We start from the raw sequence: 17,427 nt of genomic DNA, 5'->3' as shown, positions 1-17,427 counted from the left end.
CAGCAGCTGGGCTGACTATCAGCCCCCTGGAGAAGAATGGCTTCCTCCCTTAGTCCTAATAGCATTTCCACATGGGGAAGGGACTTTGAGTGGCTGCATTAGTTTTTTCTATTTTCAGCTGCACCACAGTTGCCATTTAACTTCATCAGCCATTGCAAGGTGTGTATGTGTAAGACTGAGCCTGCATCACACGACTATTCTTAAAATAGGTAAGTTATGGATCTTAGCAATTCATTTTCATTAAAGCTTAAGATTCTAATTGCATTTAAGATTCTAATTGCATTTTTGATAAAGAGCCGAGGTGGCGCAGTGGTTAGAGCAGGGGTGAAATGCTCCTGGTTCGGACCGGATCGGGCGATTGTGGCAGGTGGTTCGGAGAACCGATAGCGATGGTGGTGCAAGGCTCCGCCCACCCATCTGGGTGTCGTTACTTCCTGCTTTTAAAAGGTTAAAAAAAAGGCTCTGATGATCACAGCTGTGGTGCATGATCGTCAGAGCCTTTTTTTAACCTTTTAAAAGCATTTTTTTACAACCTATTCACCCGAATAGGTTGTAAAAAAAGGCTTTAAAAAAGTAAAAAAAAAAAAAGTTGGCCACACCCACGCAGTCACATTACTCCCCCCACCAAGCCACACCCACAGAACCGGTAGTAACAAATTTTACATTTTACCACTGGGTTAGAGTGCAGTACTGCATGCTCTGTACGGAGACTTAGCAGGTAAGAACTGAGGCCAGATAGGTTGCAAATAACAACAACCTTTAATGCTGACAGAGTCAACAGCTAACGGGCTAAACTTCCGTGAAGGCAACAGCAACAAGTGCCGTCTGACAGCCGCTTAAGTACGAAGCTGTCAGATGGCTGAACCAATGACAGGGCTTCTGGTTTCCTGCTTTTCAGTAGTTTGTGTCTTAGCCAATCAGGATCGGCCGGTGGCCGGCAAGTCTCTAGGTGGCATCGTAGTCCCGAGGACCTAACACTGCAGGCTACGTCAGTTGACTGCTAGCTGCAGTTCAGCAGTTCAAATCTTACCAGCTCATGGTTGACTCAGCCTTCCATCCTTCTGAGGTGGGTAAAATGAGGACCCAGATTGTTGGGGGCAATATGCTGACTCTGTAAACAGCTTAGAGAGGGCTGTAAAAGCACTATGAAGCAGTTTATAAGTCTAAATGCTATTTCTATTTCAAGTGTATCTTTTTTTTAGCAGATAGACAATATTTCTACAGCAACAGTAACTCTAATTTTTTTTTTCTATGATCTCGGGAATATAACTGACATAATTGTTTCCCTTCATGGAAAGTGCAGAATAGATTAAAACTAATACAAGTCCTATTATTAAAACAAAAAACAAAACAAAACTGCCTTGTATGTCCTACTCACTTTGTGTTCCTCCCAGCAGGTCCAAAATGGAAAACTGAAGCTTTAGCCTCCAGAAAATTGTCACTTCTACTCTGGAATAATATTTGCATCTGTCTCTGGCCCAAGTTATTTTTTAATTTGTCACATTTTTTTTTATTTTCCCACAGATGTTAAGCATTTCAGCACTTAATTAGGACTATCTTACAAAATAAGAAAAATAAACTTTGCTTTTGTTTTTTTAAAAATGTCCAAAGCCTTTCAACCTATACCATGTTCTTCAGCAATTATATTCAACCAGGAAGAACCCAAATCGAATGAATTGATGTCTAAATATCTTAATTCAGTTTCTTGAGAGAATAATTTGTGGTTTTCACAAGCCGGGGTGAAGCAAGAATAAATCAAAGAAAATTGAAATCCAGACATATTATGCAAAAAAGAGATTTTATTCTCAAGAACAAAAACTCTGCTCTCAAGGGTAGACTATGGAGAAAATGGGATGCACGGACTTGGTTTTATAGAGGGACTGGTCCTTTGTGTAAACTTGGGGTATGGTTTGTGTTGGTCTCAATGTGTTGTCAAACCCCTGCAGGGGTTTGCCATACCTGGGATGGGGGGAGGCAGCGGCGGCGGCGAGAATCAGCGGTGAATGACAGCGGGGTTCCCAGCTACCGAACAGCTGGCTGGCAGTGCATGCTTCAGTGTTTCCCCAGTGATGGCTGAAGGCAATGGCGGCGCTTCCCCTGCACATCCAGCCACCTGGACCAGGTGATCGGCAGCAGGCTGGGAGGTCATGATCCAACCGCCAAACAGCTGACTGGCAGTGGCCGCAGCAGCATAGGCTCAATCAAACAGAGCTACATCATGGGACTGCAAGCTGACTGGGCCGTCCAGTTGACTACCGGATGGTGGTTGAGCGGCTGGAGGCATGTCCAGGCGGGAAAAGGGCGTGGACTCCACCTACATAAGACACTGGGAGGCAGAAGCTCCCAGCACTGACTTTGCAACAAACTTTCAACCAAAGGATTCAATGAGTGCCAAGGCTCCGGCCTAAACAAACCTTATTTCTAGTTAACAGTTCCAGAGCAATTGAGCTTCTGTTTTGGCCAGGTCCTGAGTTTGGACCATTGAGACGTGTCCTTCCTATGCAGTTCAGGATGCCCCTGTTTTGAGCTCTGATCCTGTGTGAAATGCAAAAAAGGTAGGAACTTTGCCTTCAAATATGCAGACTCCATCTTTGAATGTCTATGGAGATTCTCAGTCATCCAAGTCATGGTTATCCCAAAGGTGCTTTTTCAAGAGGCAATGGGACTTTCTGGTTTTACTCTGAAGATGTTTCACTTCTCATCCAAGAAGCTTCTTCAGCTCTGACTGGATGGTGGCAAATAGAAGGATACCCTTTGCAGCTGTCTGTATTTCTATAACGGAACACACTATTTTCACTTTAAAGCTATCCTGCCACATTCAACATTTTGTCCATGGTAGCAGTTACATTATTTTGTTACTTGTTTGAATTTCACACCAGAAAACATCATTGGAATACAGCTGCCATCTGCTGGACATATGACTTGCTATATTTTTCTATAGGCTTCTGAGAATGTTTTCAAATCAACCTAATTGCCACTTCAACTGTATATTATGCCAACTTATCTTCATGTACATTGTCCTCCTTGAACTTGGAGTGCATTAGTTTCCTGCTAAATGGTTAGACCATTGGTCTTAGTTGTAGAACAGGGGTGTCCAATCTCGTCAGCTTTTAAGACTTGTGGGCTTTAATTCTCAGAATTGTCTAGCCAGCATGGCTGGCTGGGAAATTCTGGGAATTGAAGTCAACAAGTCTTAAAGTTGTCAAGATTGGGCACCCCTATTGTAGAATATCTCCTCCCTGCTCTGGACTTTCAAGCGAAAGAGGAAATACCATTTCCTTTATAAATTAAAAGTACTGTATTATACCAGAAAATAGTTTAGTCTTTTCTAATATACTTACATCTGGCAGGTAACTTAATACATCATTTTATTAAAAATCTCTTTAAGTTCAGAGCATAATGTAAATTTCAGTCCATTTAGCCAAGTGTTTTTTCTTTTTTTTCTTTTTTTTTAATTAAACTTTATTGTTAAAAAGAAAAAACATTTAAAAAACATACAAGTTTCTCTCAATCGAGAAACAAATTTACATATACAGTACATAAACTTCACCTATTGACTAATTTCCATTATTCTATATAAATATATTATGTGTATTATATGTACATATATACAAACATACAATAAAATATTCCATATTCTATACCTCTGACAATGCTGTTTTTTGTTATATTAATTTCTTCTAAATTTCATCTCTACCCATTTCCTTTCCTCTGGTTTATCCATTGGTACCATCTATTCCATGTTTCATGATATTTAGAGTCCTCCTTATCCTGTAACTCTAAAGTTAGTCTGTCCATCTCTGCGCATGTATATATTTTTTGTATTAATTCCTGGTCCGTTGGCAGTCGATCGCTTTTCCAAAATTGTGCTAGTGCTAATCTTGCCGTGATTATATGAAGCATTAGGTATTTTATGTCATTTCGGATGTTCTTTTTGATCATGTCCAATAAAAAAATCTCAGGTTCTACTTCAATTTCACAATCTGTAATTTCTCTTATCCATATCCTTACCTTGTTCCAGTATTTCTTAATGACCGGGCAAAGCCACCAAGCATGGTAAAAGGTTCCCTGTGTTTTTCTGCACTTCCAACAGGTCGAATCTACATTTGGGTACATTTTCGCTAGTCTCGCGGGGGCCAGATGCCATCGATACCACATCTTATAATGGTTTTCTTTGTAGGCTACCGATTTCGTCATACTGTAGTTAGATTCCCACACACTTTCCCATTCTTCTAGCTGTATGCTATGCCCAATGTTTCTCGCCCACGCTATCATCTGCCCTTTCACTAATTCTTCTGTCAAATCATATTCAAGTAAGTATTTGTAGATTTTCAAAATTAATTTCCCTTCTTTAGATTCTAATAATTTATCCAATCTATTTTGTTTCAAATCTATTCCCCCCTCCTCCTGATCTTTCCTGTATCTTATTTTTATTTGTGAATAGGGCCACCAGTCTATTACTATTCCTTGTTCTTTTAATTCATCCCTAGTTTTTAATTTGCCCTGTGTATCTAATATTTCTCTGTATCGGAATATTTTTTGTTTTGATAATATATTGGGGTGGGTGATTGCTTCTATTGTCGACAACCAACCGGGGATTTTCATATAATGTTTGCATTGAATTTGTTGCCATGTACTAATTAAAGATTTCCTAATAGTATGATTGTTAAAATGTTTGTATGACTTGTTTCCTGAGTTCCAAATAAAGGCATGCCATCCCTTCATTAGGTCATGTCCTTCCAGATTTAACAGTCTTTGGTTCTCCAGAGTTATCCATTCCTTGATCCATAGTAAACTGGCAGCTTTGTAATATTTTTGCCACGCTGGGAAACCAAAACCACTTCTAATTTTATCATCTTGTAATATGTTTAATTTTATTCTCGATTTTTTCCCCTCCCACACAAATTTTGTAGTTATTTTATCCAAATTGTCAAAAAATTTCTTATCCAATTTTATTGGAATCGTTTGGAATAAATAAAGGAGCCTTGGTAGTATGTTTGATTTCACCACTGCTATCCTCCCCAGGAGAGACATAGCCAGGTGTTTTTTCATTGTTCTATTTGCATATGGTAAGCAAAGTTTTGGCCCCCTTTATCTTACATTATTCTACTTGTTTTTCTCTCTCGTATGTCAACAAAGATCATACATTTTAGCAATAACAGGACTCATCATTAGCGTACCCGTAGCAACTAATTCAGTATCATCATTGGATTCATAGTTGACTGGAAACTCCTTGCAGAGTTTTTGCATGAAATGGGAAAAATACATTTGTAACTGATGGCGATCAAACCGGTCAGTCCTAGAGGAGATGAACCTTGACTCTCTTTAGAAGACCAGATCCTGAAGATGTAACTCAAATACTTTGGCCACCTAATGAGAAGGAAAGACTCACTGGAGAAGAGCCTAATGCTGGGAAAGATTGAGGGCAAAAGAAGAATGGGAGGACAGAGAACGAGGTGGCTGGATGGAGTCACTGAAGCAGTAGGCGTGAGCTTAAATGGACTCCAGAGAATGGTAGAGGACAGGAAGGCCTGGAGGAATGTTGTCCATGGGGTCACGATGGGTCGGACACGACTTCGCAACTAACAACAACAAACTGATGGCTTTGATTATTAAAAATGGACAACAGAAAATAGTGGGAGGGCCTTTTTACAACCAGAGTCTAAGGGATAATTTTGTTATATTTGCTGCAGAAGAAATCATAAGCTTTTTTCTATCTTTTTATCGTTTGTTTCTCTCTGCACTGTTTAAATTTTTCCTTCTTTCTCTCTTTGTTATATTTTATATTAGTATTGTTTTTATGTTTTCTTTAAAACATATATTAAAAAAAAAAAGACAGTGATGCCGTCAACGAAGCAATCTGGCTTATCCAGGGCATCCCTGTCTGTCTCCCTGAGTCTCGTGGGGAGAGGGGGCGGGGAGACAGGCTCACAAAACAAACTCGATGATCATGGGGGAATCAACTCGATCTGACTTCAAGTTCACGCCCAGCAAGTGAATCTCAGCCCAATGGGTGACCAACGCCCGGCAAGGCCTGCCTAACAGTTTCCCGATGCTGCCACTGGCGGCGCCCTTCTCCTCGCCTCCTCGGTTAGGAGCGTCGCAGCCAATCCGCTTTCCCTAGCAACGGTGCCCGGTTGACCTTAGCAACGCTTCTGCAAAGCAACTGCGAAAGGCGACGCGTCCCTGCAAAGGCGAAGCGGCGGCAAATCCCTCGCTCGCCCGCTTTGCCAAATGGCAGAACCCCCCGAAGAGCAGCCGGAGCCCCAAGATCAAACGCCCGGAGACTCCAACGTGCCCGATGCAGACGGGGTCCCCGAACAGAGTCAGCCGCCGGGCCCCGGCTCGGGTGTGATTCAGCCCCAGCGAAGCGTCGCCTACCAGCCCGAGGAGCCTCGGCTGAGCGCCTACGACCAGCAGGAAAGCAGGGGCAACGTCTACCAGCCCCAGCAAGCCAGAGGCACCCTCTTTCAAACGAGGGGCGCCACGCCGGATTCGAGGGGCGGCGTGTCTTGGCAGCAGCAACCGACGGCGAGGACGAACCTTCAACAGCCTCCCAGCTTCACCGGAGGAGGCGGCTACCTGGATCAGAGGCCAGGGAACGCTTTCCAAGCCACGACGTCCAGGAGCAGCCAGATCCTGCAGTCCGACAGTCACGGCCCTTATCAGCCCCACGAACCCGGCTTCCCGTCCCAGATGGGGATGATGAATTTATACGAAGATCAAATTCCAGATCCGGGTCCTCGGACTCTGGCGATCAAGAACGCAAAAGCCTACCTGTTGCGAACGAGCGTCAAAACGGGCGTCAGTTTGTGAGTAGCAGAGGAGTGGGAACAAAAAAACAAAACAAAACAAAAAACTCTCGGACAAGGAAACCTGCAACCCCAGGCGCCGGTGGTTTGCAGGGGGTGGGAAAGAAAAATTGCTGGCAGTGTTGGGTTTTGTTTTTTTTTAATTTGATTTATATGCCGCCCTTCTCCGGAGACTCAGGGCGGCTTACAATGCGTTAATTGGGTTCGCTTACCATGCTCCGTTTAACTTTTTGTGGTTGTGGGAAGCCGGCCGTTGTGAGTTTTCAAGCAACAGCAGTTAAACCAGAGTTTAACACATGGTGTAGGGTTTCCTGCCTGGGCAGGGGGTTGGACTAGAAGACCTCCAAGGTCCCTTCCAACTCTGTTATTCTATTTCTAACTAACCGTGCAGGGGTCCCCAAACTTGGCAGCTTTAAGATTTGTGGACTTCAACTCCCAGAATTTTCCAGCCACCTATGCTAGCTGGAGAATTCTGGGAGTTGAAGTCCACAGGTCTTAAAGCTGCCGAGTTTGAAGACCTCTGAACTAACGGGAAGCAGGGGCTGGAAAGAAAGAAAGAAAGAAAGAAAGAAAGAAAGAAAGAAAGAAAGAAAGAAAGAAAGGAAGGAAGGAAGGAAGGAAGGAAGGAAGGAAGGAAGGAAGGAAGGAAAAAGAAAGAAAGAAAGAAAGAAAGAAAGAAAGAAAGAAAGAAAGAAAGAAAGAAAGAAAGAAAGAAAGAAAAAGAAATCTAGAGTTACGTGCTGCAGAAGCCTGATAGGACATTAGGTGGCAGCAAACAGATGGAAGGAAACTTCAGCCTTTTACAGCGAGACCCTGATATTTGCAACTCGGATCTGATAAATTGGCAAAACCTGTAACTCCAAAAGTTACAGAAGTTGATCTTGTTTATCTCTAAGCCCTTTTATTTAAAAATATTACTCCCTCCCAGCTTTAAAGATTATAGAGTACTGAGCTTTTGAATACTTCCAAGCTGAATAATAGTTTCCAGAGTTGCCATTGGATTAGTTTGCTTGAGTAAAAACCTTGAGTTGTGGGGCCTGTTTTAAAAATGAATACATTTCATAAGTCGTCTATACCTGAGTGGCAAATATTTGCATCACTGCTAAATGACAGCAAAAGAACTTTCAGTATCCTTTTACTGATATCTAGATTTTTGAAACCCTAAATTTATTATGGCACACTTGAAGATTATGCCATAACAAATTTAGCCCACTTCATTGGATGCATCAACTATTACCTTAAGAACTGGATTACAGACCATAAAGGCTTGTATCTCTATTTATTTACAATTACATATATATTCTGTGTTTTGTAAAGGAGTTCAACACTGTACATAATGCTCCCACTTTTTGTTCTCCTTTTGAGATTGGTGGGGCCTGGGACAGAGTTTCTGTCCGAAAGTCACCTCACCCTTCTGTGATGGAGGATGAACTAAAAGCTGGTTCTCCATGCTCCGTGCCCAGCATCTTAACCAGAATAAAGTTCATTACATCCCCAAGTTGACATAGGTGTTCTTCTTTGACAAATGGTTGGTTTTAAAACTAATGAAGTAGCATGGGAAAGAAATGTGCCAGTGATTGGTGGTCCTAATTGGTCAATAGCAATTCTTTTTCATAATTACACAGGTACGACCATCTTTCTGACATGCTGGCAAAGATTCTGGAAGAGCGGCCTGAAAATCCAGCAGATATAATTGAGAACATCAGTAAGGATATAAAATGTGCTCGATTCCAAAAGAAATTGGACACCCTCCGAGATGAATTTGAAAAACATCCAACATTTGAATTGGCTGAAATGTACAAAACTCTCTTCCAAAGGGCAGGTGGTGGAGATGGTGCAGATCAAGAACCAGAAGAGGAGTTGGTGAGTCAGTCCAATAAAATAGTCCTTCACTTACAACCACAATTGAGCTAAAAATTTATATTGCTAAGTAAAACATTTGTGAAGTGAATTTTGCCCCGTTTTATCGGCTATGGTACATGAATAGAATAGGAATAGAAATAGGAATAGGAATAGGAATAGGAATAGGAATAGGAATAGAAATAGAAATAGAAATAGAAATAGAAATAGAAATAGAAATAGAAATAGAAATAGAAATAGAAATAGAAATAGAATTCTTTATTGGCCAAGTGTGATTGGATACACAAGGAATTTGTCTTGGTGCATACGCTCTCAGTGTACATAAAAGAAAAGATACATTCGTCAAGAATCATAAAGTACAACTCTTAATGATAGTCATAGAGAACAAATAAGCAATCAAATCATATTAGGAAACAGTCAATATAAATCATAAGGATACAAGCAACAAAGTTACAGTCATACAGTCATAAGTGGAAGGAGATGGGTGATAGGAACGATGAGAAGATTAATAGTAATGCTGACTTAGTAACTAGTTTGACAGTGTTGAGGGGATTATTTGTTTAGCAGAGTGATGGCGTTCGGGGAAAAAACTAGACACTGTTCTTGTGTCTAGTTCTGGTGTGCAGTGCTCTATAGCGTCATTTTGAGGGTAGGAGTTGAAACAGTTTATGTCCAGGATGCGAGGGGTCTGTAAATACTTTCACAGCCCTCTTTTTGACTTGTGCAGTATACAGGTCCACAATGGAAGGCAGGTTGGTAGCAATAGTTTTTTCTGCAGTTCTAATTATCCTCTGAAGTCTGTGTCTGTCTTGTTGGGTTGCAGAACCAAACCAGACAGTTATAGAGGTGCAGATGGCAAACTTAATAATTCCTCTGTAGAAATGTATCAGCAGCTCCTTGGGCAGTTTGAGCTTTCTGAGTTGGCGCAGAAAGAACATTCTTTGTTGTGCTTTTTTTATGACGTTTTTGATGTTAGGTGTCCATTTTAGGTCTTGAGATATGGTAGAACCTAGAAATTTGAAGGTCTCTACTGTTGATACTGTGTTGTCTAGTATTGTAAGAGATGGTAGAATGGGAGGGTTTCTCCTAAAGTCCACCACCACTTCAGTTCCAGATTGTTCTGGTCGCACCACGAGGCTAGTTCCCGTCTGTATGCGAATTCATCATTGTCTCGAATGAGACCAATCACTGTTGTATCATCTGCAAACTTCAGTAGTTTAACAGATAGATCGTTTGAGATGCAGTCATCGGTTTATAGAGAGAAATGGAAACAGCACACAGCCTTGTGGGGCCCCTGTGCTAATTGTACAGGTATCTGATGTGATTCTGCTTAGCTTCACCTGCTGCTTCCTATCTGTTAGGAAGCTTATGATCCACTTACAAGTGTGCTCAGGTACCGCTATCTGGTTTAGCTAAGTTAGAAGAATGTCTGGAATGATGGTGTTGAATGCTGAACTAACGTCTACAAAGAGAACCCTTGCATAAGTCTTTGGAGATTCAAGAAGTTGTAGGATGTAGTGCAGAGCCATATTAACAGCATCATCTGTTGATCTATTTGGGAATTTCTGCATAATTTTCATCAACCATTTTATAGGATTTGCACCATGGGTTGATCATAAGTTTCATAAACTAATTTGGTATGTTTGTACCATGCTGGTCAACTTGATCAAAAGCATTTGCTACTAAAATTAACGCAATAAAATATTCAGGTAGCATTGTAGTCTTGCACACAGTAAGTTTTCAGACTATTCACTGCAACGAACATTACATGGGAGGAAAATTTCAAGGCTATGTATTACTTGTGAATGAATCTTGTTAAATACAATGTTAAATTATTAATGTGTTTAGGATTGCTCCAGTAAGAATAAATGCTTATATATAGTGAAAGAGTATTCTATTATTATGCTTCCTAATTGAAGGTTTTTCTCTTTAGCCGGAAACTCCTCTACCCAATGTCATGGAGACAGCTTACTATTTTGAACAGGCTGGAATTGGTTTGAGCTCAGAAGAATACTATCACATATTCCTTGCTCTCAAACAACTGGTTGCCACTCATCCAATCCAGACATGTCGCTTCTGGGGCAAAATCTTAGGTATTGAAGCCAACTATATTGTAGCTGAAGTTGAATTCCGTGAAGGAGAAGAAGAGGAAGAAGCAGAGGAAGAAGAAACTGCTGAGGAAGGACTAAAAGAGGGAATTGAGACCAGGGATGAAGATGAAGATGAAGAAGAAGAAAAAGATGAACCACCAAAACCCAACTACAAGCCACCACCCGTAATACCAAAAGAAGATTATCGGACCGGTGCTAATAAATACACTTATTTTGTTTGCAATGAACCAGGCAAACCTTGGGTGAAATTACCCCAGGTGACCCCTGCTCACATCGTGAATGCCAGGAAAATTAAGAAGTTCTTAGTGGGAAAATTAGATGCTGCCATTGTGGGCTATCCACCTTTCCCAGGCAATGAGGCTAATTATCTCAGGGCCCAGATTGCCCGCATTTCAGCAGCAACACAAGTCAGTCCACTTGGGTTTTATCAGTTTGGAGAAGAAGAAGGAGATGAAGAAGAGGAAGGCGGAGCTGGAAGAGACAGTTATGAAGAAAATCCTGACTTTGAACCCATTCCTGTGCCAGAGTTGTTGGATACCCTTTCAAACTGGGTGCATCATGTACAGAATATTTTAAAACAGGTATGCTTAGCAATATCTGCACTTGTTGCTAAGTGGTGTCAAGAAAAACACCAGAACCCCAGTACAGCTTTAGTGCTATCAATTACAACTATAGTAATTTTTATTTTCTTAACACATTCCAGGGGGAAAAAACCCCTCTTTCATAATTTTTTTTCCATCATTTAAATTAATGAACAAGGATGGGAAGTTTTATTGGTTGGTGGCATGTCTGATAATATAAGTGCTTTACATGATCAGTAAAAACCAATTCAAAAGAACTCTTTTCTGCTTGTGTTCCCCAAGCATTCATACTAAAAAGCATCAGAAATGGTATAATGCCAGAAATAATACAATATATTTTTGTCAAAAAGCCACGAGTTCCCTAATCTGCCAGTATTTATGAATATAGATCCTTCTATTGATGTAATCTGCCTCTCACCTGTTACCTGAATTACATTGTTAATAATATGAAACAGGTGTAAGATTCTGAAAGGAATAAGGACAGGACAATCAACTTTACTTTATTTAACCATGCTATGTAGTTTTATTTAACTTCTGGGATTAGACATATGTGGATGTTCCTGGAAATTGACTATTTTTGCTCTATCTTAAAGCAATGAAAATATTATCAGAATGATGGAAATGGGATCATAATTATACATCCGCAGGGTGGATAAAAATCAATGATTTTTTAAAAAAAATAAAAAAAGGGTTTAATTTAAATCTTAAATCAAGTTGATTTAAATCAAGCCTTTTTACTAGTGATTTAAATCATGATTTAAATCGTAACTTAAATCGACTTGATTTAAATCAAATCCACTCTGTTCATCCGTATGATGGTTTTACATAATTATCCTTAATGTAGTTGACAAAGTATACAATTAGGTTTTTGTAGTATTCAACATTCGCACCACTTCAGGAGAACCGGTTGTTAACTTTCTGAGCAGTTTGACAAACTGGTTGTTGGAAGAAATCATTAGGGCAGAGAACCAGTTGTTAAATTACTTGAATCCCACCACTGCTTACAACCATAATGGAGCCCAGAATTTCCTTTGCAAATCATGAGGGTGATAAATCTAGGCACCCACATTACCAGACCCAACTTTTTTGCAGCAATCATTAAGTTAACATTATGATCATTAATGGAATCAATGTATTCCTATGAGTGTTTTTTGCCAGAAATCAGCCAAAAAGGATAGAAATCATTTAAAAAAAAAAAACCATTATAAATCCCGGTCATGCAACTGAAGTATGCTGCAACCAGCTATAATGGTGAGCCTGTTACTAGATGCCCGAATTACGGTCAAATGACTATATGTGCGGCTATTAAAACTTCAAAACTAGTTCTTAATAGCTTGAGGGGGTGCCCGTTGTAATTTTGAAGTCATTAAGTGATCAATTGTTAAGGGGACTCATATAACTCAATGCAGTGAACATACCTTACACTCTTGCCTCTTATTTTTCCCCACAGTCGCCACCCTGTGAGGTGAAGTGGGCTGAGAGAGCCCAAAGTCACCCAGCTAGTAGTAGGCACTTGACAACAAAAACGTATCCACTTTGAAATAGGAAGTGTGTTTGAAGATATTTTATATGCTTAACAAAACGTTCCCGATTATATTTGTCATACATATATGACCAAAAAAATGTTCCATACACTCAGGTATGGCATGATTTTAAAATACCAGGCAGCTCACTGAAAAAGCCTGATTGAGGCAAACTAAGATAAGGCACCGGAGACATCCAGTGGAGAGAAGCGTGGCATATATATCTGGTAAATGAAAAAAGTCATCAACTTTGCTGACTCTGGTTCCTTTGGATGCAGGGGCGCTGTACCTGGGTTAATCCCTATCAAAAATCAGAGGAAGAGGAGGAAGAAGAGGATGAAGAAGAGAAACAAGAAGAGCCTGAAGAGTTACAGGAAACAGGGCCTCCTCTTCTCACACCACTTTCTGAAGATGCAGGTACCACAGCAAAAATCTCACCTGGCTGATTCTCTTTTCTTCTTAAGTTCTGGGAACATGGATTGTTTGGGCAGTGAGAAAGCAGGCGATAGTCGACCACTGAGTGATTTTGTTAAATCAACTTATCATATGGTACATAATTAAACTTTTTTAATACTGTGTTTCCCCAAAAATAAGACACTGTCTTATATTTTTTGAACCCCAAAATAAGCACTTGGCTTTATTTTCAGGGAAGTCTTATTATTTTGGGGCACGTGGAGCAAGATGGGATTCCTCTTGCCGTCCTACCTGATTTCCAGCTCTGTCTCCCTAACTCTAAAGAGAGAAAATGGCGGGGACCGGCTGTGCATGCAGTTTAATCTTTTCGGGGTGAGCTTATTTTCAGGGGGGGCTTATTTTAGCGCATGCACTCAAAAGCCCAATTGGGCTTATTATCCGGAGAGGTCTTATTTTAAGAGAAACAGGGCAGAAGGATGTATTTTTCTACATATAAGACTATGGCTTCTGATCTTTTTCTGTAAGTTTATCCTGACACCATAATTTGGTACAAAATATTTCTGATATCCCAAAATCGATTTGTTCTTAACAGATATTCAAAGTATCAGCCCATGGTCTTCTGACGCTTCCACACATTTAGTTCCTCAATATGCTCTTGCTGTCCTTCAAGCTAACTTGTGGCCTGGAGCATATTCCTTTGCTGTTGGAAGGTAGGCAATAAGGTTCAATGTAATGTTCTGATTATTTCCAATTATAAAATCTCTGTTCTGTAATTTTCCATCTTAATCAACGGTTGATTTACTTAATTTATAGAGAAGTGACAAGACACGGTTTTTGTAGTTTTCACTAAAATCAAGCCAGTGAGATCTACTAAGGACTGCAAACGTTTATCTTTTCCACAACAAAATTTGGAATCAAGCCAGGCAATTTGGTATCCATGAATATAATACAATGCATCCTTTAGGCCTTCCTTTTTCAAGCTATACATTGTAGCACTGATCAGTTAGAAACAAATTAAGAAGTGTGGGACTCATTCTCTGTCCATTAGCAAGATAACTCTCTGAAAACAGGACAGAATGGGATGGAATTTGCTGTGGGAATGAGAAGCCAATTTTCAAAATAGGTTGCAACCAGCCAGTGTCTACACAGAAAAAAGTCCAGGGAAAAAACTTCCAGTAAACCCAGTGGTGGAATTCATTTTTTTTACTATTGGTTCTGTGGGTGTGGCTCGGTGGGCATGACAGGGGATGGATACTGCAAAATATCCATTCCCATCCCACTCCAGAAGGATGCTGCAAAATACCCATTCCCTCCCCACTCCTGGGGGAAGGATATTACAAAATCTCCATTCCCATCCCACTCTGGGGCCAGCCGGGCAGGATGTTCCTAATAGATCTCCCTTTGTAAAGTTTCTACCTATTGAATCAGCGGTTCGAATCCCTAATGCTGCGTAACGGGGTGAGCTCCCATTACTTGTCTCAGCTTCTGCCAACCTAGCAGTTCGAAAGCACGTAAAAAATGCAAGTAGAAAAATAGGGACCACCTTTCGTGGGAAGGTAACAGCGTTCCGTGCGCCTTTGGCGTTTAGTCATGCCATTCACACGACTACGGAGATGTCTTCAGAGAGTGCTGGCTCTTCCGCTTTGAAACAGAGATGAGCACAGTCTCCTAGTCAGGAGCGACTAGTAATTACGTGCGAGGGGAACTTTTACCTTTACAGTTGTAACATTACGGGTGGTCTTACTTTTGTTGGTATGGAATTGGAAAGGATTGCAGAAACCATGATTTTCCTACCTATCCTTTCCAACTGAACATACTGCAGGGAACAAATGATATAAAATGATCAGAATTATTGCCTTGCGTTCACCAGCATAACAGCCTTCTGAAAACTGAACAGAGTGGGACCAAATTTGGTGTGAAGCTGGCTAAAGAAAGGTTAGATTTTTTTAAAATGTGTCAGACTGAATTGAGAGTATGAAGAAAAAAATCCAGAAAAAAAAATATTCAATGAATCTCAATGGAAGAGACACACCTTTGTTCTAAGTCTCTCTCCTTCCCAGGCATGTGACTTAGCCTGGATGAATTATTAAGAGATTGCAAAGAGTTCCCAAAGTCATTTTCTTCATACTTTCCTCAACTTGTTCACACTAAGCCCAAACTAGAAGTACACCAATAATGTTTTGTTGACAGCTAGTTGTGTAGGCAGGGGAATACCACTCTACATATTTTTAAAGCAATAATCATGCATCTGTTTTCTGAGAATGGATTTCTTTGAACTGAAGAAAACTTGAATAGATGTTCTGCAGTGTACACAGAATAGACAAAGGAGAAAACCTGGTAAGATACATATAGGTGATCAGTTGTTCCCATTCTGGTGCATTCGTGGTCATGTTGGCTAGAAATTCTGAGGCTTGGAAGTCCCAACTTGATTGGGAAAGAGTGATATACATTGCCAGGTGAGAGGGGGCTGGAGGAGAGGCTTCACTAATTAGATGTCCATTTTTAATAATGTTAAGAGTCTTCTGCTTTTTGTTTTAGGAAATTTGATAACATTTACGTTGGCTGGGGTCACAAATACAGTCCAGAAAATTTCAATCCTTCATTGCCACCCCCAGTGCAGGGCGAATATATTATTGGACCTGAAGTCACGGAAGGACTTGATCCAACTGTGGAAGAAGAGATGGCACTCAAGGCTGCACAAGAGGAGGCACTGGAAGCGGAAGAAATGGAAGAAATGGAGGAGGAGGAAGACGAGGATGAGGATGATTAAGTTCAAAAATTCTGTTATAATAGTTTTTGTTAAGGATAAAATTTTCTATAAATGTATTCTGATAAACACTGTATTGTATAATACATTATTTGTAGTACTTTTGATGAGTAAATCAAAAATAAAACTCTAAAAACTTTTTTTTTAAAGCAGTTTGGAATAGCAATAAACCTCAATTTTGAATTAAATTTGTTTCCAGCAATTGTAATATATCATCAAAACAAAAAGAGTAAATGTTTAATAGCTTATTAAAAAAAATTTATTTTTATTTTTATTTATTTTTTTAATTTCATTTATATGCCGCCCTTCTCCAGAGACTCAGGGCAGCTTACAATGCGTTAAGCAATAGCCTTCATACTTTTGTATATTTATACAAAGTCAGCTTATTGCCCCCACAAACTGGGTCCTCATTTCACCTACCTTAGAAAGGATGGAAGGCTGAGTCAACCTTGAGCCTTGGAGAGATTCGAACCAGCAGTAAATTGCAGGCAGCTGTGTTAATAACAGGGTGCGTAGACCACTGTACTATCAAGGCTCTTAACTATTTTATTTCAATAAGGAAACAATTTCTTAAATATGGAACCGGTGGCAATCTTAAAATAACTCACAAACCTTGCTTAAAGCCAGATGCAATAAGACAAAAGGGTGATATCGTATGTTCATAAACCAGCTTTTCACAAATATGAGATGCCCATACATATTGTCTATATTATTCCAAAGAAAACATATTTTACACAAATCCTTGTCCTTATTTTCCAAGCTCATCATCTTGAACATATAAATCTTTGCCATTCTTCCTTTCTTCCAAATGCAATCAATCATACCCATATTTAATTTTTTATTTCCTTACAAGGTTACGTGGATTAGCCATATAACTGCCACAGCATTTCAGTCTGATCTGTTAGGCTGATGTAACTGATTGGGCCTTCTGGTTCCCTGCATCACACAATCCCAGATCATGCTTGATCATGCTTAGCCATGGTCAGTGTAAGTAAGCATCATGGTTTGATTTAGCAAACCATGATGCTTACACTGACCATGGCTAAGCAATGATCAATTAACACAGCCATTGTTTGTAAACTGGCAGATGACAGAGGAAGCGGAGACACTATCTGAACCAGCCCCCAAACTGGGGCATCATTAAGAGTGAAAGATAACGAGCTGGAGTCCCACGAATTTCTTTGCATTCCCTTTCTGGTCTACGCGTCGAAAGCGGCTCCTGCACGGAAAACCATCAAAAAGACCTCTCGTTTTGCAGGGTTTAACATAAGGACTCCTTCAGCCAATCAGCACTCGCCTTCGCTTTTCTTCGGTCTTCTAAGCCCCGCCTTTTTAACTCTATCCCCACCGCCGCTTTTT

The 17,427-nt window shown here is 40.3% G+C and overlaps 1 protein-coding gene across 1 annotated transcript; it reads left to right on the top strand.

The window, feature by feature from the left end:
* The first annotated feature begins 6,121 nt into the window (after positions 1-6,121).
* Positions 6,122-16,256, top strand: RSPH6A (radial spoke head 6 homolog A). Its single transcript, XM_034442207.2, has 6 exons — positions 6,122-6,812; positions 8,438-8,675; positions 10,606-11,364; positions 13,166-13,304; positions 13,894-14,011; positions 15,840-16,256. Exons 1-6 carry the CDS (start codon positions 6,235-6,237, stop codon positions 16,069-16,071), a joined length of 2,064 nt encoding a protein of 687 aa, XP_034298098.1. The 5' UTR covers positions 6,122-6,234; the 3' UTR covers positions 16,072-16,256.
* The last annotated feature ends 1,171 nt before the right edge of the window (positions 16,257-17,427 follow it).

Source organism: Pantherophis guttatus, chromosome 8 (assembly GCF_059756535.1).
Source record: "Pantherophis guttatus breed Tessera chromosome 8, ASM5975653v1, whole genome shotgun sequence".
In the NCBI taxonomy this organism is placed as follows: Eukaryota; Metazoa; Chordata; class Lepidosauria; order Squamata; family Colubridae; genus Pantherophis; species Pantherophis guttatus.
Note: the sequence above shows the minus strand (reverse complement) of the source record. Positions and strands in the feature narration are given on the sequence as shown.